Genomic DNA, 25794 nt, shown 5'->3' with positions numbered 1-25794 from the left:
AATCGGAAACCGGGGGTCAAAACGCAATTTAAGAAAGTTTGTCACGTCTGCAGCTACGTCAGCAGCCCAATCAGCAGCCCCGGCCAATCAGAACACGCCGCGTGGCAAGGAAGCTGACACGGGAGGCCACGCGGGACAGAGCCACGTGGGCGATCCGCGTGCACGCAATCGAACGGTCCAGATCTCACGCGTGCGGACGGCCCAGATCTCACGCGCACGGACGACCCAGATCTCACATGTGCGGATGGTCCAGATTGAATCACGCACGGACGGCCCAGATCGCATCCTGATGGATGGCCCAGATTTATTCCCATTTTAATAGCGATCGGACGACCCAGATTAAATTGTGATGAACGGCTAAGATTAAAAGGGGAAGGTTATAAATAACCGCACCCACACCCGACCCCAAACCCTAGTTGCTTGTACCCTCGCTGGAGAAGAAGAACCAGTCACTAGAGGAGCCGGCCGCCGCCACCCACCGCCGCACCGGAGGGTTTTCTGACCGCCAAACGAGGTAAACTTTCTCCCATTGGCTCGTTTTTCGATGCTGAATCCGCCTATGGCCAAATCAGAGCGAAACCACCGGCATATCGGCCGAAAAACACCGCCGAAGTCCAGCGGCGCCGCTGCGGCTTCCCTCAATTTTTGCCTCCGATGAGGCCTTTTCCGGTTTCCGTTCGATGCAATTTTTACACCACTATGATCACCGTCCTTTTCTCTACAGGTTGACCGGAGCAAAATATCAAATCGCAGTAAAATTCATAGGTGTGTCTGCAGACTTACAGCCGAGCATTTCGGTCTCCTTTAGGAGATCAAGTACATATTTCCATTAAGCCACGAAAATTTCCTTCTTTGATCGTTCAATCTCCATGCCTAGAAAATATCTGAGTATTCCTAGGTCTTTTATCTCAAATTCTTTGGGCAGGAACTTTTTTAATTTATGAATTTCTTCCCCATTGTCCCCTATAATTATAATATCATCAACATAAACTGTTAAGATAGACTTCTTACCCAAGTCGCAGTGTTTGACAAATAAAGTGTGATCTGACTAACATTACTCATATCCCACTTGCTTGACAGCTCTTGTGAATCTTCCAAACCATGCCTTCAGAGATTACTTGAGTCCATAGAGTGCCTTTCTGAGTCTGTATACCTTATGAGAGTTGTTGCTTGTCACAAAACCCGGAGGGATGTCCATGTACACTTTCTCCTCCAAATCTCCATTAAGGAAAATATTTTTCACATCTAATTGGAACAAAGGCCAGTCTAGATTTACTGTAAGAAAAAACAAGATCCGTATCATGTTGTGCTTGGCTACAGGAGCGAAAGTCTCTTGATGGTCTACTACATACGATTGTATGAGCCGCTTTGCCACTAGACGGGCTTTGTGTCTGTCTATACTGCCATTAGGATTATATTTAGTTGTGAAAACCCATTTAGATCCTACCTGATGCTTGTCAGGAGGCAACTCTGTCAATTTCCCATATCTCATTCTTTTCAAGAGCTCTCATTTCTTCCTGGATAGCTGCTCGCCATTCTAGAATTCTGAGTGCCTCATGAACTGTCTCAGGCTCAGGTGAGCTCTCATCTAGTTTGCTTACAAAAGCATGATATTCTGTAGACAGATTACCGAATGACAAATAATCCTGTATGGGGTGGTTAGTACAGAATCTGGTTCCTTTTCTCAAGGCAATAGGCAAATCATCATCAGTAGTAATAGTCTTACCAGTCGGGTCCAGGACGGTCAAAGGCGGAGTCGAGTCATGGCAGAGCTCAGTCCCTACTGGAACACTACCTTTCTGAGCCTTGTTCCTCCTAGTATAGGCGCGTAACTCCTTTGTTGTAGGTAATGTACTTTCTGGTTTGGACTCATTTTATGTGGTGATATCTGGTGTGTGTGGATAAGTGGTGAAGAAATGGTAGCTTCCCAAATGTGACATTTATGAGTATGTTTCTCCCCCTGAATGTTGTTTTTGGGATAAAATAGTTTATCTTCAAAAAAGGTGGCATCCATGGTGTGATAGAATCGACAGTATCCGAAAAGAAGCATTTGTGTCCTTTTTGATGAGGAGAATAACCTACAAAAATGTATTTAAGGGCTCTAGGATCAGGTTTACCTAGAATGTGTGAGTGGACATGAATATATGCGGAGTAGCTAAAGACCTTTAGTGTTAGGGAATTTAGGATACAGCCTGAGAGAAGATTAAATAGGGTTTGGTACTTGAGGACTCAGGAAGACATTCTGTTTATCAAGTAAGTGGCTGTGAGTAAGGCTTCCCCCCAAAAATGTTTTGGTACATTCATAGCAAACATAATGGACCTGGTGACTTTCAGAATGTGTTTATTTTTTCTCTTAGCAACACTATTCTGCTGAGGAGAATAGATGCATGAACTCTGATGAATTATACCATTTTCAGCAAAATAACTATTAAGGGTCGATGTAAAATATTCACAAGCATTATCAAATCTTAACACTTGTATTATTGTGCCAAATTGGGTTTTGATCATTTTGTAAAAATTTTGAAATATGGCTCTTACTTCTGAATTCATTTTCATAAGGAATACCCAAGTGATCCTTGTGTGATCATCAATGAAGGATACAAACCACTTATTTTCGGATATGTCAGTGAGTCGGGAAGGTCCCCAAACATCACTGTGAATTAAGAAAAATGGTTTAAATGACGTATATTTGAGATTAGAAAAAGTATTCCGAACATGCTTAGAAAGTTGACAAGTTTCATATCGATATAATAAAGGGTCTTTATTAGTGAACAATGACAGAAACATTTTCTTTAAATACAAAAAGTTTGGATGTCCCAAGCAGGAATGCCATAACATGATTTCATGGTAACAAGTACTAGTAACAAAAATATAACCAGTACATACTATATTTGGAGCTTGTCTATTAGAAGGTTTAGTACCGAGGAGGTAGAGTCCGATATGCACTCTAGCACTACCAATCATCTTCCCCAAGTTTGAGTCCTGAAATTCACACAAAGTTGAACTAAATATAGCAACACAGTTGAGATTAGTAGTCAGTTTCTGAACTGATAGTAAATTATATGCTAAATTTGGAACAAAAAAAATCGATTTCAGAACAATTAAGGGTGACATGACAATTGAGCCAATACCAACTACTCTAGATACAGTTCCATCCGCAACCCTAATGGTGAAATACTCACTGCAAGGACGGTAATCTTTAAACAGAGAAACATTACTAGTCATATGGTTGGTTGTACTGAAATCAACTATCCATGCTTGTTCACCTGTAGAACATGCTGTAAAATAGAGTACCTGAGGATTATTATCTTTTTGAGTGATTGTTATATTAGCTGAACCTTGGGATAACAATTTTTGAATGGTCTTTTGGAGAATATCAAGTTGCCTTGGTGTAAAATGGTCATTTCTAGAACTTGAGGTGGACTCAGATCCTTCTTCATTTGTTGCTGTGACTACAGCTGCGTTACTTCGTGATTCTATGGAGCTTTCAGATTTCAGAGGACGATGGTCGGGTGGTTTGCCATGAAGTGCCAGTAACGGTCGCGTACGTGGTCAGACTTTTTGCAGTAATCACAAAATAGTCTGCTCTTTTTCCTGCGACTCTCAGAATGCGTCATTAGAGTCGATGCATTCTCATATGACCCTGCTACAACACGACCCTCACCCATCATAATTTTCTTTCGGCTCTCATCTTTTATGACTTCTTAGAAGGCTTCGCGAATGCTGGGCAGAGGCTTTTGACCTAGAATGCATCCTCTTACATTGTCAAGGTAGGGATTTTGACCTAGCAGAAATTTAAACATCTTCTTTCGTTCAACCAAGTTCTGGTAGGTTCTGGCATCTTCAGGGGAGACCCATTTCACCTCTTCAAACGCGTCAAGCCGCTGCCAGCTTCGCGTAAGAATATTGTAATATTGTGTCACGGTGGAGTTGCCCTAGTGGAGGTCGTGGAGGGCTGTTTCCACTTCAAACACAGCTGCAGTATTGTCTTTGGAGGAATAAAATTCTTTGGTAAAAGTCCAAATGTCGTGAGCAGTTTCGTATAGGAGGAAATTTTCTCCTATTTCCGACGTCATTGAGGTGACGAACCAAGACATGACGAGGCTGTTCTCCATTTTCCATGTCTTCGCATTTGGATCAGTGGTGAGTGGTGGTGTTGTTTCTTCGGTGATATATTCCTCTTTACCCTTGCCTCGGATAAAAAGCAACACAGAAGAGGACCACTGTAGATAATTGTTTTTAGTCAGCTTGTGGCCCGTAATCTGTGAAGAGGCTTGCTCTCCGAGGCCGTGCGTGATTGCTAAAGAAAAGAGAGGTCCTGAAGATACCTCAGGTGAAGATGAGGACGATGTATCTCCAGAAGCCATAACACTTGTTGTATTATGTTGGAACAGGGGGAGTCGAATGCGGAATCAGAACCGAAGAAGCTATGATACCATAAAGAAATTATGAAGCTATTTTGAGAGAAGTTTTTTCTCTATTTTCTGCTTGCATTTTACAGCTTCAAATGAGCATATTTATACACAAATGAATAACAACTTTTCTGTACCAGAACCAGATTTTGTGGGGTCAGGGAATATTCAGAATTGGTGTAAGTGACACACCACCAATTCTGTTATTCTCCTTTCTACGGTACACAAGAAAGGACAAAGGAGATGACAGTTGTTTTTCTTCTAGAATAACAGTTATTTTTTACATTTTCTACATATTTCTCTATAGATCCACTAGGTTTATACATAATAGTGAATACCCACTTACACCCTACTGGTTTTTTTCCTTTGGTAGGTCCATCATTTTCCATATTTGATTCATCTTCAGAGACTGCATTTTAAATTTTCGTGCATTTTCTCTTTCTTCACTAGTTAAAGTCTCATATAGTGTATAAGGTACTGTATTTAAGCTCATCAGACGTTTTTATGTAATGAAAAATATTTTTTAAATGACACAAAATATAAGATCGAGTAAAATGGATGCTTAGTCTATTCTTTCATTTCTTTTCTGAGTGCAATAGGTATATTTATATTACAAGGTAAAGAGTTCTCAAAGCTTGCCTCATTTTCAGCACCACTTGGATTCATAAACTTTTTTTGGATCATAATCTGGTTTTTTTTCGGCTATAAAAGCGGGTTAGTACTGATGAAGGTAACTATAAGGTAGGATGTGAGTTTAGAATTTTTTTTTGTCTTTTGGTACTAAAGGCCAATATATGGTTTTTGGAAAAAGTTAGAATATTTTTCTTGTAACTCTATTATCATGCGGAAGAATAAATATTGTATCATTATTGAATTAGAGGGCCTCATGTATACACATTCTTAAAGTAATTAAAGGAAATATGCAATTAATTGCATATATAAGTATTTAACTAGGTTACATTTTATCTTGATTATATAAAAATACACATTCGTACTTAGTGAATATCTCCTAAGACTATAAACATTATCATTTTCCGATTAGAATTTTTTTTTTCTTTTGTTATCAGGAATATCACTTCCTGAAAATCTCAATGATTTCCCTCTACCCTAGTCATCTCTTCAGGGAGAGAGTAGGCAGGTGGTTCCAAGTGATAATGGTGATAACCCAAATGATCTTTAGGATAGCTAGATAGGGGTGATCCAGGAACTTATTCCTTTGGACACAAGTCAATTGGAGGAGAGTCTACGAAGTCAGATGCCGATATTGATTAAGCTCTTGAAGAAACTACTGCTAAGTCCATTTTCTTACTCTCTATCCTCTTAACATATATTCCTTTATTGATGATCTTGATGTTCCTATTTCTTTTAGAGAAGGGATTTGTTTTGCACTAAACACCTTTTTATCTAACATTGTCTTATATGATTCACTATCTCCTGCCTATAGAGTCTCTGTGCTTTGTTGTTTTTTGTTTTTATTCAACGGAATTGACAAGAAGCCTTGATAGATCCAAAGTAGAAGATAAACATATATGGTAGATGAATAAGAACCTTGGCAAATAATGAAACATGGTCAGGATTAATTTGATTAACATAATATGATTATGATATGACTTGACATGATATTTTCTTTAATAAAGTAAGTTATTTTTATAATTATTGAAATGGAGCCCTAACACGAGTCTTGATTGTAAGTAATTATGGTATTTTACTAAAGTTTTAAATTACTTTTAAAATTTTAGTGATGTTATTTAAATATTATTTTTCTTATTGAATATGTGGAATTCACCTATTTTCATTTTTCCTCAAATGAGGACGAAGTAAGAAACCGATCGTTGACCTACCATTTGAAACCTTCGAGAATCCCATGGATCCGTGAACCGTTACGAGTGCATGTTTTGTCCTGTACTCTTATGAATTCATCTTTTGTAGAATCTTGTAGTTAATTTTGTTTTCGCCTCATTATCGTGAGAATGAGAACTCTATTATTATTTTAGAAGAGATTGTAATAGTTTATTCCACTGTATACATTAATCTTATGTGCACTCGTATATGTTTTTGTATTTGACACTCTTATGTTTTAATTAGTATTCGGGATGTCACAAAGGGTATCATAGTAGTTACGTAAAATAATCCCTTATAATTGAGGTTGTTAAAAAACCACTCTAGAATACTTAGGATATTTCTTCTTTTCAAAAACTAAACTACCAACTCATGTCTTCCTTTTTTTTTTGTAAGAATGACGCGAGGAAGACCCTCTGTTGAATAAATTGAGAGACCTGAGGCTCAGGATCATCCGACCAGGAATTTGTTGAGTTTTTCCAAGCCATCCAGGGTCTAATCGCAGCTGTAGGCCAAACCCAAGCAAATCATTGCCAACACCCTCCTGCCCCTAACTATCGTCCAGCCGAGAGATGTATCTCCCATAACATAGTTGAGTTTAGGAAACTTAACCTATTCTAATTTGAAGGAGGTTGCGACCCTTTAGAAGCTGAAGCCTAGATCCTGCATATAGAGAAACTTTTCTCTGTCTTACACTTGACTGAAGAACAAAAGGTTCCCCTAGCAGTATACATGTTAACCAGAGAAGTCGAACACTGGTGGTAGCTTAAGAAAGAAGTCTTACTTACCCTTACCACTTGGGATGTTTTCATGGATGCTTTCTTAGAAAATATTTTTCCTGTCTATGTTCAGAAAAAGAAAGAAGAGGAATTTCAAGACCTTTGCTAGAAAAATATGACGGTTGCCCAGTATGCAGCCCGATTTATCCAGCTGTTTAGGTCCACCTCACTAATGATCACCTCTAAGAGTCGTAAGATTAGAAAATTTTTAAAGAGCCTTTATGCTGATATTTACGATCGAGTCGTGATGCTGAGATCCAACTCTTATGATGAGTTGTTGGAACATGCCTAGTTGACTGAAGATCTTATCTTGGTCCGGGACCAATGCATTGCTCGACTTCGTACCCAACAATAGCAAGACCAACCTCAACAACCAAGAAGAAGACTGGCTGACCCAGTTAGTAGCCACCTTGATAAACGACCCCGAGTTGCTCCTCCTGCTATGCCTCCACCTACTGAACACCTGCATGACCTACTCAACCATGTCAACATTGTGGACACTTGCATGGTGACCAACCCTGTCGACATTTGAACAACGCCTCCTATAAGTGTGGAAGCACTCAGTACTTCGTGAAAGACTCTCCAGCGGTCGAATGACATAGCTAGACTAGTAGCCCAAGGTCGTGTGTACCACCTTGATAAGTTTGGTGCCCTCACCATTCTTGTTATTATTCAGGGTATGCTTTCTATCCATAACACTACTGCTTGAGCTCTGATTGATACAGGTACCCACCCACTCATTTATTTCTTGTTCTTTTATTTGTAAATTAGATATTAAGGCTGAACCTTTAAATGAGGTATTTAGCAGTAGAGACTCCCTAAGTAGAGACTCCCTTTAGAGGTCTTTTAGAAATTCATTATGTGAATAAAAATTGTAAAATAAAAGATTCAGAAATAGAATTGTTAGCAGATCTTATACTCTTAGATTTTTCAAGATTTGATGTTATCTTAGATATGGATTGCTTAGAGAAATATAGAGCAATCATTAACTGTGAAAGTAAGATTATAACTCTTCTTTCACCAAAATTTTTTATGAATTTTGTTTTGCTATTTTGCTAATCTTTGAATAAATAGGAATATGGATGTCGATCTCGCCGTATATATAATATCTACTATTGGATGTGTTTTCAGAGGAGCTACTTGGTCTAGCTCCCCCACGGGAGATAAAATTTTCTATCGATCTGCTTCCCAGAACTCAACTAATCTCAACTCCTGCTTATCGCATGAGTCGTTTGAACTTGAGCACTAGCTCTCTAAGCTTCTTGGGCAAATATTTATTCGCCCTAGCCATTCCCCTTGGGGTGTCTCGGTGTTATTTATAAAGAAGAAGGACAATTTCCTCCAATTGTGTATTGACTACAGAGAGCTCAACTAAGTGATGGTGAAAAGTAAGTATCCTTTATCCTGTATTGATGATCTCTTTGATCAATTGTAAGGTGCTACAGTTTTCTCGAAGATTGATATCAGATTGGGGTACTACCAGTTAAGAGTAAAGGAAGAAGACATCCCTAAGTCACCCTATTCATAAGATTCATGGATCTTATGAATAGGGTTTTTTGGCATGCACTAGATCAATATGTCATCATATTCAATGATAACATCCTGGTGTACTCTAGGAGCCACAAAGAACACGCAGATCACTTGTCTTGAGTATTAAAAACCCTCTACCGAAATTATTTGTATGCAAATTTCAACAAATGCTCTTTTTAGTTGGATCGAGTCTCTTTCCTTGGTCATTTATTCTGATAAAAGAGTTTTTATGAATCCATTCAAGGTTGAAACTGTGATTAATTGAAGTTCGCCAACGAATGTCGTTGAGGTATGTAGTTTCCTTGGTTTGGCTGGCTATTATCGGCAATTTATTGATGGATTTTCCAAGATTGCAATTCCGTTGACCCGTTTCACTAAGAAAAGTGTTCCTTTTATTTGGGATTATGAAGGTGAAGAAAGTTTTGCTGAGTTGAAATATCGCCTCACCTCTACTCTAATGTTGATCCTTCTTGACATGACATGACATGATGTTTTCTTTAATAAAGTAAATTATTTTCATAATTATTGAAATAGAGCCCTGACATAATTTCCGATGGTAAATAATTATGGTATTTTATTTAAGTTTTAAATTACTTTTAAAATCTTAGTGATGTTTAAATACTATTTTCTTTGCTGAGTATGTGAAACTCACTCATTTCTATGCCCCTTCAAATGAGGATGATAGTGAGGAACAGATCGTTGACCTATCCCTTGAAACCTTTAAGGATCTCGTGGATCCGTGAATCGTTTAGAGTGCATGTTTTGTTTCGCACTCTGATGAATCCATCTTTCGTAGATATTTTATTCCGCTGCATACATTAATCTTATATGCACTCGTATCTATTCCTGTATCTGACATTTTTATGTTTTAATTAGTATTTGGGATGTTACAACAATAACAGAGAATAGCATGGTGGTGTTTAATGCTAGTCAAATTTATTTATGCTTCGGAAACATGAACATCATCCACTTTTAAATTAATAGAGTTCACCAGTAAGAAGCAACAATAGGAGGGTTGCGAGATTTGCAAAGAATTTTTTGAAGGCATCAACTTTCACATTTTGAGAGTTCACTAGTAAGAAGTAACAATAGGAGGGTTGCAAGAATTGCAAAGCATTTTTTAAAGTTTTTGATAAGAGATGATAATTCATAAAGCTGCACTATATCAATTTGACATGTAAAAATTGCTTTATCTAAGGGATTTTGTCAAATTTAAGAAGAATCAAGATGACCTAGTGAAGGATTGTAAACATGATAAGGAAATTAACTTTTGCATGCTAGTAAAAAGAAATCAAAAAAAGGAAGATTCTTTTATACAAAAAGTAGGAAAGGATAGAATCATACTATAGGACAATAACCTTCACGAAAGCAAATTAGAAAGAAAATTAAGCATGGAATAACAGACAAAAGAAAGGGAACTCACTCTGATGGTGTCATAGTGGTTCCATCCAACCTCAGATGAGAGGCGACCTAGCAGACAGTACTTGTGTCTCTTCTGAAGCCTCAATACCCTAAATTATAGGGGAAGAGTTCATTCACCTAATAAAAATAAGAAAATCCCAATAAAGCGAAGGGCCACATACGGAGAAACTCACTTAAGAGCTTCAAAGATGACCATCCTCTTCATCTTGTCATAAGGAGGGGGAACACCCTCATAAGACTTCAATCGTGCAAGAGCAGCAGCTTCATGCTTTGTCTTGTAAGGAATCATTCTATAGCAAGAAATACAAGACAACTCTATTAGATGCAAAAATTCCCTTGCTAAAATTAAGTTGAATCCTAAATTAGTGTTCCCATTATCAACTAATAGCTATGAAACAATAACGTTACTCACCAGCTAAAAAATATCCAACTCAGATCAGTTATAAACTATAGATTAGTAAAATAAGTACTTGATCAAAAAAATAAAGGTAATGTATTAAGAAAAAAATGATATTTATAATAAAAGAAACAACACAAATCCGAAAAAAAAAAAATCAAACTCAATTTTTTATATGATAATATCATAAGCACAAACCAATGCAGATTTGCCTAATAGATGAAAAATGTTCACTCAATCATTATTCAATAGCTCACAATACTTAATCAACAGAATGAATGAAAGTACAATGTTAATATATTCCAATATCAACCAAATGATATAAAATTGGTAAAATGGAAATTCAAGGATAGGGAGAGACAAACTAACAGATGGTGCGCGAGAAGATGTTGGCGGGGGAGCGGAAGTGAATGAGGCCATGAGAGGGCTTGGTGTTCATGCGCTTGCGAAGAAACCTCGTGTACTTCATGTTCTGGCGGACAAGCCCTCCCGACATGCATATCTCCTCGCATCTCACCATGACGAATTTTTGCCCGTTTAAGAGCTCTTTAGCAATGATTGATGCCAGTCAGCCAAGCACGTGGTGCCTCGCATCCACCACCACCCGCTTTGCGCAGATCCATGATCCCGACACCAGTTTTGGCCTTGGTGGAGAAATGGGTTTCAGCTTTGAAGATGAAAAGAATGGGTGGTGAAGAAAAAAAAATTGGGTTAAGGGTAAACTTAGAATTAATAAAATATCATAAGGGTAAAAATTAAAGAAAAATATTTTATTATAAAAAATTACCGATTCGGTGTTTTGAAAATCTGTAAAAAAGGGAAAAATTTACCATGAAATACTATCTAATAATAATATTATCTATTTGGAAGTGGATTCAAATAAAACAAAATCATAAAATTATCATACCGTACATTAATTACTCATCATCCAAACAATGGGTTAAGCTTTATTACTTCAATTTTGAGATCTATAAAATTTCAATTTTCAGTTGGACTGGATACAAAAGATTAGCAGCCTTGACTAAAATACATGTTTCTGTAATGCTTACTGGGCTGTTTTGGGGCTTATATCTGTGTATTTCTTCCATCTAAGAATTAATTTCCGTGGGAGGGATCTGTTTGAAAACTTTTTGCTGTCTCAAGGAAAAACATTGGATGTGTTTGCAAAATATTTTCGAACTAGCGGCTGTAAATAATTTCTTAAAATTTTGGGTCATAATTAGAAATTAAATATTTTATTTTCACTTATAGGTTTGGCTTTGAGATGTTTTGTGATTGATATCATTGTTGTACGCAGCTAACTGTGATTATATCACATGGGTTAAGCATATGGAGGTCAAATATTTGATAGTAAATTTGTGAAAAGAAAGGAATATGGCATTACAGTAAAACACATTAGAGCTGCAAACAGTCAACATAACCCATTAACAAAATGACTTTGCCTAACCTTTCCAAGAAACATGCGGGTGATATAGGTTTAGTGGAGTCCTACAAAGTTGTTGGTTTGTGGGAATCATTATGGTTGTCATAATTCTTGTTTAGACACAGTCCTTAATGTGTTATTTTATTGTTTATGATAATCATAAACTAATTTTTACTCATAAAGTTTTAAATACATTTACTGTCAGATGTTGATTTTATACACTCTGGTACATAATGACATGTAATTCTATAAATTGGGACATTTTGTTTTGCTCACAATCTTGTGATGTATATCCTCTAACACATAAAAAAATTATTTGCAGATATTATCAAGTATAATGAAGAAAATATCTCTAATACTTAATGCTGCTTAAAGAAGAGAAACAAAAGACTAGGAAATGAAATGGCATATATTAAATCAGATAGTAGTGTCACGGAAACTGCAGTATATTTATTAAATCCGATAGTAGTGCCACCGAAAGTGCATGGATAATCTACATGATCATGGAAAGTGTTATGTCATTTCGAATCCCTGTTACCTTTCAAATGTTTTATTGTGTAATGTAATTTAATTTTGAAAATATTCTATATATAATGTGAGAAATATTCTGTATATATTTTGAAAATATTTCAGTATATTTTGAAGATATTTTAGAACAGAACATTAGTACTTTATGTATATAAAGACTTATAATTATATTAGTGATGTACTCTTAATTTTTATTATGATAAGAATTTTTTTTCCATCTTATTTATATATGTATTTTTGTCAAACTACATTAATCTTGTATCTTTGAGTATTTTACTCTTTATTTTTTAAAATTGTGTACATTAGGGATTTATTTTCTCGACACATTGGATTAGTTAAAAATTAAAAATTGTCTCACCCAATTTTGTTTTAAATATAGGGTCAATGAAATTTTAAAATTATCTAAAATCTTCATGCAGTTAAACATTTGTACCCAATTAAATTTTGCACAATGCATTATCATATTTCACCAAATTAGCCATTCTGATAAAGACTTTTATTAGTTTTAACATCTTGCTATGTCAGCATAGCACATCTCTGATGCATAAGAGTAAAAAAAAGAGCGCTGTTGTTGGCGTGCAAGGAGGAAATAGAGTAAGATGATGGAGCTGATAAGATTTTAATAATTTATTATTATTTCTTATATATTATATACGACTTTTGAATTAAAGTTAGCCTGAAAACAAAACATTAATATTTTTCTATTTCCATAAGTCATAATATGGGAGGATCTTAAAACTAACAAAAAGTTTAACAGACGGGTCAATTGGTGCATGATGGATGGTGGACGGTACTACACTTGAAAATGCATGGTCCAATTTGATATAAACGTAAAAGTGTAGGTTTTTGATATTATCGTTTTTCCTATGTATATAGGCACATGTATTTTATTTGATATAAATGATTATTTTTCTCCTTTTGTAGGCTATTTGTTAATTGATAATTTCAGTTTTTAATTAAATCACTTGTGTAAAATATGATCACAATTAATTGGAACTCCAAGTTTAGTTGTGTCAGACTGTCGGTCTAGGCCATAAAGCTCATTGCCTTTGTCATAACAAAAATTTAATAGAACGCCATATAAGTTAGGGTTAGCTGGCACTTGTCGGCTCCATAGGTGCATGTTTGTTTATAGATAGATTACTCAGTCACTGTCTCAACGTGTGTTATTTCACAATTTGGCATTTTGGCCTAAAGAAAATAAATGGCTACGTATTTGCCAAAACTACTACAAAGGTGAAGATGTTAAGAAAATAAAAGAAAATATAAAGTTAAAGAAAGGGGAATCGAATAAAAATGAAAAGAAAGTATAGATCAAATTTTAAACTCATGAACTATCAAGTAACATTATGTATCTTGAGTTTCTATCGTAAACTTGGTCAGAACATACATCACATATAGATATCCAAATCCTACAAACATGTCGTTCAATTAATCAACATTCACAATCCCCACCAAAGAAAGATTACAAACATATTGCATGAATAAATCCCAAAAGGAATTTGAAGACATATTAGAACAAATTCATATATCCCTATTAGCACACCAAATAAAATCACTCATGAGTCTCGGTACATCTTGGTACTCCCGGGATGGATAGATAGCTTGGAAGCATGGGTTATCTTGAGAACATCCACCCTTACAGCGGCGGGGACCCAAATTCGGTTATGAAATCTAAACAGTCCATCATCTAAAATCTTAAAATAAAAAAATTCGTCAGAAGAGAACTTACCTAGATTCTTGGCTAGTTCCTAGTCTGTGGACTAAGCTTCCCAAATTTTCATGAAGAGATCCGACAGGGCTCGGATTGAGCGAGATAGGTGCCTTTGCTATATTAGTTGAGCTGGAATAATTGTAAAGTATCTATTAATTTCCAACTAGAGGCCATGGTTTGGGTGAACACTGTGGACTTCTTTCTGCTTAGTCCATCAACGACTACATTCTCTCTATTGGGGTGATATAGGATTTTGCAATCATAGTCCTTTAAGAGACCTATCTAGCGTCTCTAAATCATATTTAACTCATTTTGCGAAAAAATGTATTTCAAACTCTTGTGGTTAGTGTAAATCTTGAAAGTCTGGCCAAACATGTGATGACGACATATCTTTAGGGTAAAGATAATGGTTGCCAACTCTGGGTCATGGGTAGGGTAGTTTCGCTCATGAAGTTTCAACTGTCGGCACTCATAAACAACTACTCTACCATACTGCACTAAGACACACCCCAAGCCAATGTGAGATGCATTGCAATAGACCTGAAATCTTCCAATATTGTTAGGGAGGATCAACACAAGAGTAGAGGTAGGTCGCTGCTTTAATTCCATGAAGTTTTCATTATATTTGTAACTTTTGATAAATGACACACCCTTTCGGTGAGTTGGATCAATTGAGAAACAATTTTAGAAAATCCATTAATGAATCGTCAATAGTAACCTGCCAAGCAAAGAAAACTACGTACCTCAGCCACATTGGTGGCAGATTCCAATTGATTATTGTTTCAACTTTTCATGAATCCACATAAACTCCTTTACTCGAAATTACATGGCCGAGGAAGAAAATTCGATCCAACTAGAAGGAGCATTTGCTAAGTTTAGCATATAGTTGGTTTCAGTGAAGGGTCTCCAACACTTCAAACAAGTGTACTGCATGTTGCTCTAAGCTCTTGGAGTACACTAAGATGTCATCAATAAATACGATTACGTATTAATCTAGTGCGTGTCGAAAAACTCTATTCATGAGGTCTGTGAAGGCTGCAAGGGCATTAGTTAACCCGAACGACATTACTCTGAACTTGTACAAACCGTATATGCACTAGAAAGCAGTCTTCGGGATATCTTCTTTTTTAACTCTCAACTGGTGATATACCATTTTGAGGTTAATTTTTGAGAAGACCGTGGCTTCTTGCAATTGATTAAAGAGATCGTTGATTCGAGGTAAGGGGTGCTTACTTTTAACTGTTACTCGATTAAGTTCTCAGTAATCCATGTAGTGTCTGAGGGAACCATCCTTCTTTTTCATGAACAATACTGGAGCACCCTAAGGAGAATGACTAGGGTCTATGAACTTCCAGGTAATTAGTTCAGAAAGCTAATTTTCTAGCACTGCAAGCTCAACACGACTCATACGATAGGTAGGCTTCGAGATTGGTTGGGTTCCGAACAACAGTCCAATTAAAAATTCTACCTCTCGTAGGAGAGGTAGACTAGGAAGTTCGATGGGAAAGACATTCAGAAAGTTGCAAACAATCGGTATGGAACACACATCAACACCCATATTCCTATTTATTCATTTGTTAGGAAAATTAATAACGATCGCAAGGTTATAATTTTACTTTCACAATCAATTATTGCTCTATATTTTTCTAACCAGTCCATTCCTAAAATCACATCAAATCCTAAAAAATCTAGCACTATTTGATTCACAAATACTTCTATTCCTGAAGCCTTCATCTTACAATTGTTATATACATAGTGAGCTTCTAATAATCTCCTAGAGGAAGTTTCTACCATTAATATTTCAGTGATATTCCAAGTGCTAATTAAGGTAAATGAATGTCAGATACAGATTCAGAATAATGATTGCATGATAAAATTTATGCAACGAAATCAAATCATAACAAATCCCTTATAAATATATATAAGTTCTAAATATATATAAAAACTGAGGCTAGAAGTAGCTATAAAATACAAAACATAAGGGCCACTTTTTTCACTATGCTATTGGATTCATCAGAGTGTAAGAACAGTCATATACTCAGACTTGTGGATCCATAGGATCCTCATAGACTTCCAAAAGTAGGTCTGCCTACGGTTCCTCATTTTCTTCCTCATCTGGAGGGCATGGAAAGAGTGGGTTCCATATGCTCAGTAAGAAAAATAGTATAAAATTAACATTGTAAGATTTCAAAAGTTAATTATTTTATCTTATCATTTAATTTTCTCGTTTACCAATCTCACATTATAAAAAATTATTTATTTGATAAGAAATGATATATTAGTACATAAAATCAAACATTCATCATGCAAGATAATAAAGAAAATCAAATAAATCATGAAATGCACAAATTTTGTGTCATACTTCGCAAAATCGTTACAACTTCCATCTCTGAGGGCAGATATAGATTTCCAACTATCCAAGTGGAATGACCAGATCAGATATAGATACGATAATTTGCTTAAATCTATTTTTGATTTTCCAAACCATGGTATGATTTATGACTATGGCCATACAAACTATAGTAGCCCTAACAGATATCTAAAGTCACGATATTACTTAGCCACGGGCGACACCTATAGATAGTGCAATACTATTCTTGTTAGAGGGCACACCGTCATCTATTGGAAGCGGTCCTTTTACGTCTTCCAGACTAGATAGGGTAGGGAAAAATAGATACCCCAAAGGACAAGGGGAATAGATATCTCTCAGAGATAAAAAGCCTAACGAGACACTTGATGCAATATGCATGTCAATATAGATACACTTCGGATCATACAAGCTTCATTCCACTTTTTTTTTTTTTTTTCTTTTTTACTTTTCCCATTACTGATTACATATTAGATTTATTACATGCAAATTCACATAGTAGCATGCTTGAAAATTAAAACAATTTGACTTATCTGAATATAGAGACATACAAAATAGACAAATTAACAATCATATTAAATTTTTTTTATCTAAAAATACTTCTTAAGACGTCGAAAGTAATGCTAGATTCCTTACCAAAACCTAGATGATTTTTTCTTCACCATTCTCCTTTCTTTCTCTTCTTCTCTCACTAACTTACTATATATCTCTCTCTAAACCTTTGAAAATGGAAGAAATGGAAGTGTGGAGTACAAGGGAAGGGGGAGGCAAATTTATAGAATTTTAAAATCATTTGATTTGCTCCAAGTGGTAAAATTCGGTGAAAAGAGAGGAGAAAAAGATGCTTGGCATAAAAAACGAGAGAGGAGGGCCTCCTCTGCCAGCGAAGGTGGCGCGTCACCCAAGGCAGCAGTAGTGCACTACAGGCTAGCCTACTGGCACACAAACCTATTGCCGCGCACGTGGGGACTAGCATGCACAGGCGCAGGGCCTTGGCGCGCTTTGTGCCACGCGTGCAAGTCTACACGCTCATGCCCCAAGCGCACAGGGCCTATCCATGCAAGCTTGTTGCGCGACTGGCACGTGCACAGTGTGTGGTGCATCTCCGCGCATGAGGCGATGCACAGACAGTTCGCCTGCGTGTGACAGGACTCACGCACAGGTCCTGACCCCGCAAGGTGCGCATGGAGGGATTGTGTGCGCTGTGCTCATGGAGGGATTGTGTGCGCTGTGCGCACATCTCGTACGTGGATGCATGCAAAGAGGTCGTGCGTGCTATGCACACGCTCCGTGCATTGGGGCGTGCGGAAGGGTCGTGCCCACTGTGAGCATGCCTTGTGGCTACTATTCGCGCATGCACACGCGGACAGTGCCGACACCCACGCGGGCAAATAGCTTTTTAACAGGATTTTTTCCAGGCATTTTTTTTCCGTTTCATCCTTTTCTAATTTTTTTTCTAAATTTTAATTTTAAATAAATTTAGTTAAAATAAAATAATTTGAAATAATAAAATAAAATAAAAATTAGAATAAAAATCAATCAAAATTATGAATCACGATAAATGTTAAACAATGTAAATTAATTAAGTTTAAAGTGGTCAAAGGCCTGAATAAATAGAGTTTGAAATTATTTTGGCACAGTGATGGGCAGGGGATTACATCCCGCCCACCTTAAAAAAATTTGGTCCCTATATTTGTCTCGAATAAGTCTGGATACTTTTTTCTCATTTTGTCCTCCAATTCCCGTGCAACTTCTTCCGGGGTAGGATGCTGCCATCGTGCCTTCATCATTGGATCGTCTTGTTACATAAGACCTTATCAGTCCACCCAAAGATTTTCACGGGAACCTCCTCATAGGTCATATCAGCCTGTACTTACACCTCATCACGCGGAATAACATGAGATGGATAAGGGTGGTACCTCTTGAGCATCAAGACATGAAAGACATCATGTAGACCCACGAACTCTCGGGATAGAGTAAGTCAGTATGCCACGGGTCCAGTGCACTTGATGATCGAAAAAGGTCCCACATAACGAGGGCTCAACTTCCCTCTCTTCCCAAACCACATGTTGCCTTTCTAGGGGTAGACTTTTTGGAAGACTTGATCTCCTACGAAAAACTCCAGGGGTCACCTACAATTATCGACGTAACTCTTTTGGCGACTCTGGGTAATTGTCAAATTCCTGTGGATGATTGAGACTTTTTCAATGGTTTACTATATGAAGTTTGGTCTTACGTAGCGTTGGTTCCAACTTCATTCCAGCAAGTAGGGGAATGATAAGACCTTATATACAATGCTTCACACGAGGGCCATACCGATGCTGGAATGATAATTGTTATTATAAGTAAATTCACAAAGAAGAAGATACTCATACCAGTTATCAGCAAAGTCGAAAATGCAAACACGCAACAGGTCTTCTAATGTCTGGATCATATGTTCTAAGTGACCATCTGTTTGGGGATGATAAGTGGTGCTGAAGTATAACCCAGACCCCAAAGCTTCTTGAAAGTTGTCCTAAAAGTAAGAAGCGAGCCTGGAGTTGCAGTCAAATACAATGGATGAGGGAACTCTATGAAGTAAAATAATCTCATTAACATATAGGCGGGTTAACTTACTGGTGGAGTCTGTGATTCAAATAGGTAAGAAATGGGCAGTTTTGGTAAGCCTATCCACGATGACCTAAATGGCATTTCGACCAGAACATGTCATGGGCAATCCGGTGATAAATTCTATAGTCATGTACTCCCATTTTCATTCAGGAATCGGAAGACCCTGTAACAAGCCACCAGGTCTCTGATGTTTTACCTTTATCCGTTGAGAAGTGAGGCATCATGAGGCGTAGTCAACTCTATCTTTCTTCATTCTTGGCCACCAATATTTTCATTTCAAGTCATGGTACATTTTGGTACTCCCGAGATGAATGGATAACTTGGAAGCATGGGCAGTCTTGAGTATATTTATTTGTACAGCAATGGGGACTAAAATTCAGTTCCAAAATCTGAACAGTCCGTCATCAGAGATCCTAAAATCAGGAAATTCATTATAAGTGAACTTACTCAGATTCTTAATGAGTTTTGGATCTGTGTCTTGTGCTTCCCATATCTTCATAAAGAGATCTAGTAGGGCTCGAATCTGGGTGAGATAGGTGCCTTTACCATAATAGCTAAGGCGGAGCGATTGTACGCTGTCCATCATCTTCCAACTAGAGGCCATGGTTTGAGCCAGTTTAGCAGGCTCCTTTCAACTTAGGGCATGAGCGACTACATTCCCTCTCCCTGGGTGATAAATGATATGACAATCGTAATTCTTCAAAAGATCCATCCAACGTCTTTGCCTCATGTTTAATTCCTATTGAGAAACGATGTACTTGAGACTCTTATGGTCAGTGTAGATTTCAAAGGTCTGACCATATAAGAAATGCTGCCATATCTTCAGGGTAAAGATAATGGCTGTCAATTTCAGGTCGTGGTTAGGGTAGTTCTACTTATGAACTTTGAGCTGTCGGAATCCAAAGGTGACTACTCTGTCATGCTGCATCAAGACACACCCCAACTTAATATGAGATGCATCATAGTAAACTTGGAATCTCCCCTCATTATCAGGGAGGATTAACACAGGAGCAGAGGTGAGACGACGCTTTAGTTCTATAAAGCTTTCACTACACGCATAATTCCAAATAAAGGGTATGCATTTTTCTAGTGAATTGAGTCATAAAGAAACTTCGCACCTCGGCCACATTAGTGGGCGGACTCTAGCTGATCATTGATTCCACCTTGGACGGGTCTACAGAAACTCCTTCGCTTGACATTACATGACTGAGAAGAGAAACTCGATCCAACTAAAAAGAGCACTTGCTTCGTTTTGCATATAGTTGGTTTTCGTGGAGAGTTTCCAACACTTCAGCCAAATACACAAGAATGTCATCAATAAAAACGATGACGTACTGATCTAGTGTGTACTGGAAATCTCAGTTCATTAGGTCCATAAAGGCTGTTGGGGCGTTGGTCAATCCGAACGACATCATCCTAAACTTGCACAAACCGTATCTGCACCGGAAGGTAGTTTTTGGAATATCTTCTTTTTTAACTCTCAACTGATGATACCCAGTCCTGAGATCGATCTTAGAGAAGACCATAGCTCCTTGCAGTTGATTAAAGAGATCATCAATCTGGGGTAAGGGGTACTTACTTTTAATGGTCACTCGATTGGGTTCCTTATAGTCCACACAAAGTCGGAGGGTACCATCTTTTTTCGTTACGAACAACACGGGAGCGCCCCAAAGAGAATGGCTAAGGTGAATTAGTTTCCAGGTGATAAGGTCAGAAAGTTGATGTTTTAGTTCTGTTAGCTCAGTGCAACGCATGCAATATGCGGGCTTTGAGATTGACTGGGTTCTAGACAATAATTCAATCGAGAACTCTACCTCACGTGAGGGAGGAAGACTAGGAAGTTCGATGGGAAAAACATCTAGAAAATTGTAAATAATTGGTATGGAACACACAACAGGATCAATGTCCATATTCTATTTCATTTAATTGTTAGGAAAATAATAACAATAATTTTTATTTCTTTTTCGGGGATCGTAAGATTACAATTTTACTTTCATAGCCTATTATAACTCTATACTTTTCCAGCAAATCCAATCCTAATATTTCGTCAAATCCTACAAAATCTAATAGTATCAAGTTTACACATATCTCTATCCCTATAGTTTTTATCCTACAGTCCTTATATACACAATGAGCTTCTAGTAGTCCTTTAGAGGGAGTTTCCACTACTAGCGTTTTTTCTAAGGCTTTTGGTATAATTTCTAGGTTACATGCAAATGCATAGGAAATAAAAAAGTGAGTTGCACCAGTATCGATCAAAGCCTTGGTAGAAGTATTATGAATAGAAAACATACCCTAGATGAGAACAAGAGCAGAGAGGACATCGGATTCTTCAAAGTGATACACTCGACTTTGTGATACGAGTTGGGCTACATCCTTTGATCGCTGAGGCTAGTCTTTTATAAGGTACTGGGTGCTTCTGCAACGATAGCAGGTGTTATTGATATACCGACAGTGCAGGTAAGCATGTGAGCGAGCACAATGTTGATAGGGTTTGTTAGCTCAGGTAGGTGGAGCTGTAGATGGTGGCAAGGCAGGAGGTAGGGCAATTCTAGTTCCTTTGTTTAGAGGGTGGGTTCGGTAATCATTTTCTAAGCTGTTGGGGTTGTTGTTGGGCACGAACTCGGGCAAAGCGTTGGTGGTTGGCCGAGATAAGATCTTTAACCAACTGGGCCTATTTAAGTATCTCCGCATATGAGCTGGGTCTCAGCATCACGACCTGGTCATAAATGTCGGCACGAAGGCCTTTGAGAAACTTCTTAACTTTTCAGATTTTGGGGGTGACCATTAAAGGGGCAAACCTAGGTAGTTGAACAAAACGGACTGCATATTGAGCTACAGACAGGCTTCCTTGGTAGAGATCCTAGAATTCCTCCCCTTTCTTTTCTCAAACATAGGTAGGGAAGAAGTTATCAAAAAAGCATCCATGAAAAATTCCTAAGTAGTAGGGTTAGGTAGGACTTCTTTCTTAAGTCCTCACTAGTGTTCAGTTTCACCATTTAACATAAAAGCTGCAAGAGGGACTTTTTGTTCTTCGGTTAGGTATAGGAATGAGAAGAGCTTCTCTATTTATAGGATCCAGGCTTCGACTACTAAAGGATCAGGGCCACCTTCAAAGTGTGGGGTTAAGTTTCCTAAAGTCCGCTATATTGTGGGAAATAGACCGATTTATGTTTCAGAATTTAGGGGCAAGAGGTGGATAAAGGTTGGCCTGGTTTTATTCTACGACTACAGTTAATCCTTGGATGGCTTAGAAAAGTTCTGCAAACTCAGCCCTGGTCGGATGATCTGGGGCTTCGGGTCGTTCAGTACGTTCTATGGATGGTCTTCCTCACGTCATTCCAACAAGAGAAAGGAAGACACGAGTTGAAGGTTTAATATTTCAAAAGAGGATTTATTTCTTCCCTAGGTACTCTAAAAGGTTCACCTACCCTAGGCCTCAGTGCAAAGAATTTATTCTGCAAAATTTAGCTCTAATACCATCTATGATATCCCAAGTACTAATTAAGGTAAATAGGTGTCAGATACAAATTTAGAATATCGAGTGCATGATAAAATTTATGCAGCGAAATCAAATCATAACAAATCCCTTATAAATATATATAAGTTCCAAATGCATATATAAACTAATGGCAGAAGTGGCTACAAAATAGAAAATGTAAGGGCCATTTCTTTCAGTATGCTATTGGATTCATCAAAGTACGGGAATAGTCATGCACTCAGACTTATGGATCCATGGGATCCTCATAGACTTCTAAGGGTAGGTCTGCATGTGATTCCTTATTTTCTTCCTCATCTGGGGAGCATGAAAAGAGTATGTTTCATATGCTCAATAAGAAAAATAGTATTAAATTAAAATCGTAATATTTCAAAAGTTAATTATTTTATCTTACCGTTTAATTTCTTCATTTACCTATCTCATATTATGAAAAATTATTTATTTATAAAGAAACTGATACGTCAGGACAGAAAATCAAACATTCATCATGCTAAATAATAAAGAAAATCAAATAAATCATAAATAGCACAAATTTTTGAGTCATGCTTCACAAAGTCGTTACAACTTCTATCTTTAATGGCAGATACAGATTTCCAACTATCTAAGTGGAATGACCAGATCAGATACAGATACGATAATTTGCCCAGGCCCATTTATGGCTTTCCAAGACATTGTACGATCTATGACCACGACCGTACCAACCATAGTGGTCCTAATAGATATCTATAGTCACGATATTACTTAGCCACGTGTGACCCTTATAGATAGTGCGACACCACTCTCGTCAGAGGGCACGCCGTCATCCACTGGGAGTGGTTCTCTTATGTTTTTTTATACCAGATAGAGGAGGGGGAAATGGACACCTCGAAGGGCAAGGGGAACAGATACCCCTCAGAGATAAAAAGCCTAACGAGGCACTTGACGCAATATGCGTGTCAATACAAATACACTTTGGAGCATACAGCCTTCATTCCATTTTTTTTTTTTTTGCTTTTACTGTTACCGATTACATATTATATTTATTACATACAAATTCATCAAGTGTCTGCAATTCATATAGCATGCTTGAAAGTTAGAACAATTCAACTCATTTGAACACAGAGGCATACAAAACAGACAAATTAACAATCATATTAAATACATTTATCTAAAAAGACTACTTAAGACGTCGAAAGTAATACTAGATTTCTTACCAAAATCTCATTGATTTCTTCTTCACCATTTTCCTTTATCTTCTTCTCTCACTAAATTACTATCTCTTTATCTCTCTCTCTAAATATTTAAAAAATAGAAGAAATGGAAGTGTGGAGTGGAAGGGAAGGGGGAGGGCGATTTATAAAATTTTAGAACCATTGGATTCACACCAAGTGGCAAAATTCGGTAAAGAGAGAGGAAAAAATGATATTCGGCATGAAAAATAAGGGATGAGGGTGAGGGCCTCCTCTATCGACAGCAGTGGCCGCGTCGCCTAGGGTAGCAGCGACACATTACCCGAGGTGGCAGTGCTCCCACCAGTGCGCTGCAGGCTAGCCTATAGGTGCATAGGCTTATTGCCCGTGAGCAGGGGCTAGACTGTCCGCATGCGAGGTGATGCGCGAACTGCCCACCTGCGTGCAACAGGACATGCGCAGGTCCTGACCTAGTGTCGTGCATGAGGACAGGATGTGCGTGCTGTGTCCATGCTCTGTTGCTACTATGTGCGTATGTGCGCACGCAAAGTGCCCAGCACCTGCGCAGGCAAACAGCTCTCTCTTGGGATTTTTCCTGCAGATATTTTTTTTTTCCGTTTCGCTGTTTTCTAATTTTTTTCTAAATTTTTGTTTTAATTCAATTTTGTTAAAATACAATAATTTGAAATAAAATAAAATAAAATACTTTAAAATAAAATAAAATAAAATACTTTAAAATAAAATAAAAATTAATTAAATAAATAAAAATCAATCAAAATCACGAATCGCGATAAATATTAAACAACGTAAATTAATTAAGTTTAAAGTGGCCAAATACGCGATTAAATAGAGTTTTCAAATCATTTTAGCATAGTGATGGGCGGGGTGGTACAATTTTCGCTAAAAGTTCTAGTCTAATATCGATTTTACAAGCAAATGCATAGGAAATAAAAAAGTGAGTAGCATTTGTATTGATAAAAGCCTTGGCAGTAGTATCATAAATATAAAGCATACCTTAGATAAGAACAAGAGTGGGGAGAGCACTGGGTTCATCTAGGGGGTATACTCAACCCTGTGCTACAGGACTGGCCACGTCCTTTGGTTGCTAGGGGTAGTCATTTAAAAGATGTTGAGTGCTTCCACTTTCATAGTAGTTGTCATTGATACTCTAACAGGGTAGGTCACCATGCGAGCGACCACAATACTGACAGGGTTGGTTAGGTCAGACAGGTTGAGCTGTTGGTGGAGACAGGGACGAGAGAAGGGCAACTCTAGTTCGTTTATTGGGGTGGCTACTTACTGGGTCAAGCAATCTCCTTCTAGGCTGTTGTGGTTGTTGTTGGGTACGAACCCAGATAATGCATTGGTGCTTGGCGAAGATGAGGTCTTCGGCCAATTGGACATGTTCTAACACCTTGACATATGAGCTGGGTCTCAGCGTCGCGCCCCGATCATAGATGTTGGCATGAAGGCCCTCTAGAAACTTCCTACCTTTTCAACTTTTGGAGGTGACCATTAGAGGGGCGAATATAGACAGTTTGATAAAAGGGGCTGCATATTGGGCAACCGTTAGATTTTCTTAGTGGAGATCCTGAAACTCTTCCTCCTTTTTCTCGGACATAAGCAGGGAAGAAGTTATCAAAGAATGCATTCATGAAAACTTTTCAGGTGGTAGGGGTATGTAAGACTTCCGCCTTAAGTCATCACAATGTTCGGCTTCACCATTGATGGTCTAATTTTTGAAAAGAGGACTTATTCTTCCTAAGTACTCTAAGGGTCTTTCTACCTAAGGCCTTAGTTGTGTGAGATTTGGTCTGCATAATCTGCTCTGATACTATCTGTGACATTCTAAATGCTAATTAAGGCATGTGGTTGTCAAATATAGAAATAAAATTATGAGTGCATGATAAAAAATATGTGCAGCGGGACAAATTAATACAAATCCCTTACAAATGTATCAGTTTCAATTTCATACATATAACTAAGGGTAGAAGTGGCTGCAGAATACAATGTCAAAATATAAAAGAGGGCCACTTCTTTCACTATGGTAGTCGACTCATCAGAGTGCGGGAACGATCATGCACTCAAGTTTTATGAATCTATG

At 37.6% G+C, this 25794-nt stretch overlaps 2 protein-coding genes and 1 non-coding gene across 3 annotated transcripts in view; 1 reads left to right on the top strand and 2 right to left on the bottom strand.

Moving 5' to 3' along the window:
* The window catches only part of ARC5 (P-loop containing nucleoside triphosphate hydrolases superfamily protein), a 66848-nt gene extending 54312 nt beyond the window's left edge, over positions 1-12536 (top strand). Inside the window, exon 18 of the mRNA XM_088222970.1 lies at positions 12125-12536. The gene's annotated coding sequence lies outside the window, so the exon portion shown is untranslated. The remainder of the gene's footprint in view (positions 1-12124) is intronic.
* Positions 7239-11314, bottom strand: LOC110813655 (uncharacterized). The gene is made up of 4 exons (XM_088223335.1): positions 10749-11314; positions 10156-10272; positions 9984-10071; positions 7239-7493 (listed from the first exon to the last, which is right to left on the bottom strand). The coding sequence occupies exons 1-4, from the start codon at positions 10889-10891 to the stop codon at positions 7239-7241; spliced, it is 603 nt and encodes a 200-aa protein (XP_088079461.1). The 5' UTR covers positions 10892-11314.
* Positions 9459-9565, bottom strand: LOC148253358 (small nucleolar RNA snoR137). The gene has a single exon (XR_015812982.1). It is a non-coding gene; the product is annotated as a small nucleolar RNA snoR137 (small nucleolar RNA).
* Positions 12537-25794: the final 13258 nt, after the last annotated feature.

Source organism: Carica papaya, chromosome 6, assembly GCF_054855325.1.
Source record: "Carica papaya isolate Zhongbai chromosome 6, ASM5485532v1, whole genome shotgun sequence".
Classification (NCBI taxonomy): domain Eukaryota; kingdom Viridiplantae; phylum Streptophyta; class Magnoliopsida; order Brassicales; family Caricaceae; genus Carica; species Carica papaya.
Note: the sequence above shows the minus strand (reverse complement) of the source record. Positions and strands in the feature narration are given on the sequence as shown.

Coding starts and splice junctions, on each gene's coding strand:
- LOC110813655 (XM_088223335.1), bottom strand. CDS start 10,891: ATGCGAGGAGATATGCATGTCGGGAGGGCTTGTCCGCCAGAACATGAA. Junction 10,072..10,155: donor GTCATCTTTGAAGCTCTTAA/GTGAGTTTCTCC, acceptor CCTATAATTTAG/GGTATTGAGGCTTCAGAAGA. Junction 7,494..9,983: donor ACCACTATGACACCATCAGA/GTGAGTTCCCTT, acceptor TAGGTCATGCAG/GTGTTCAGTAGGTGGAGGCA.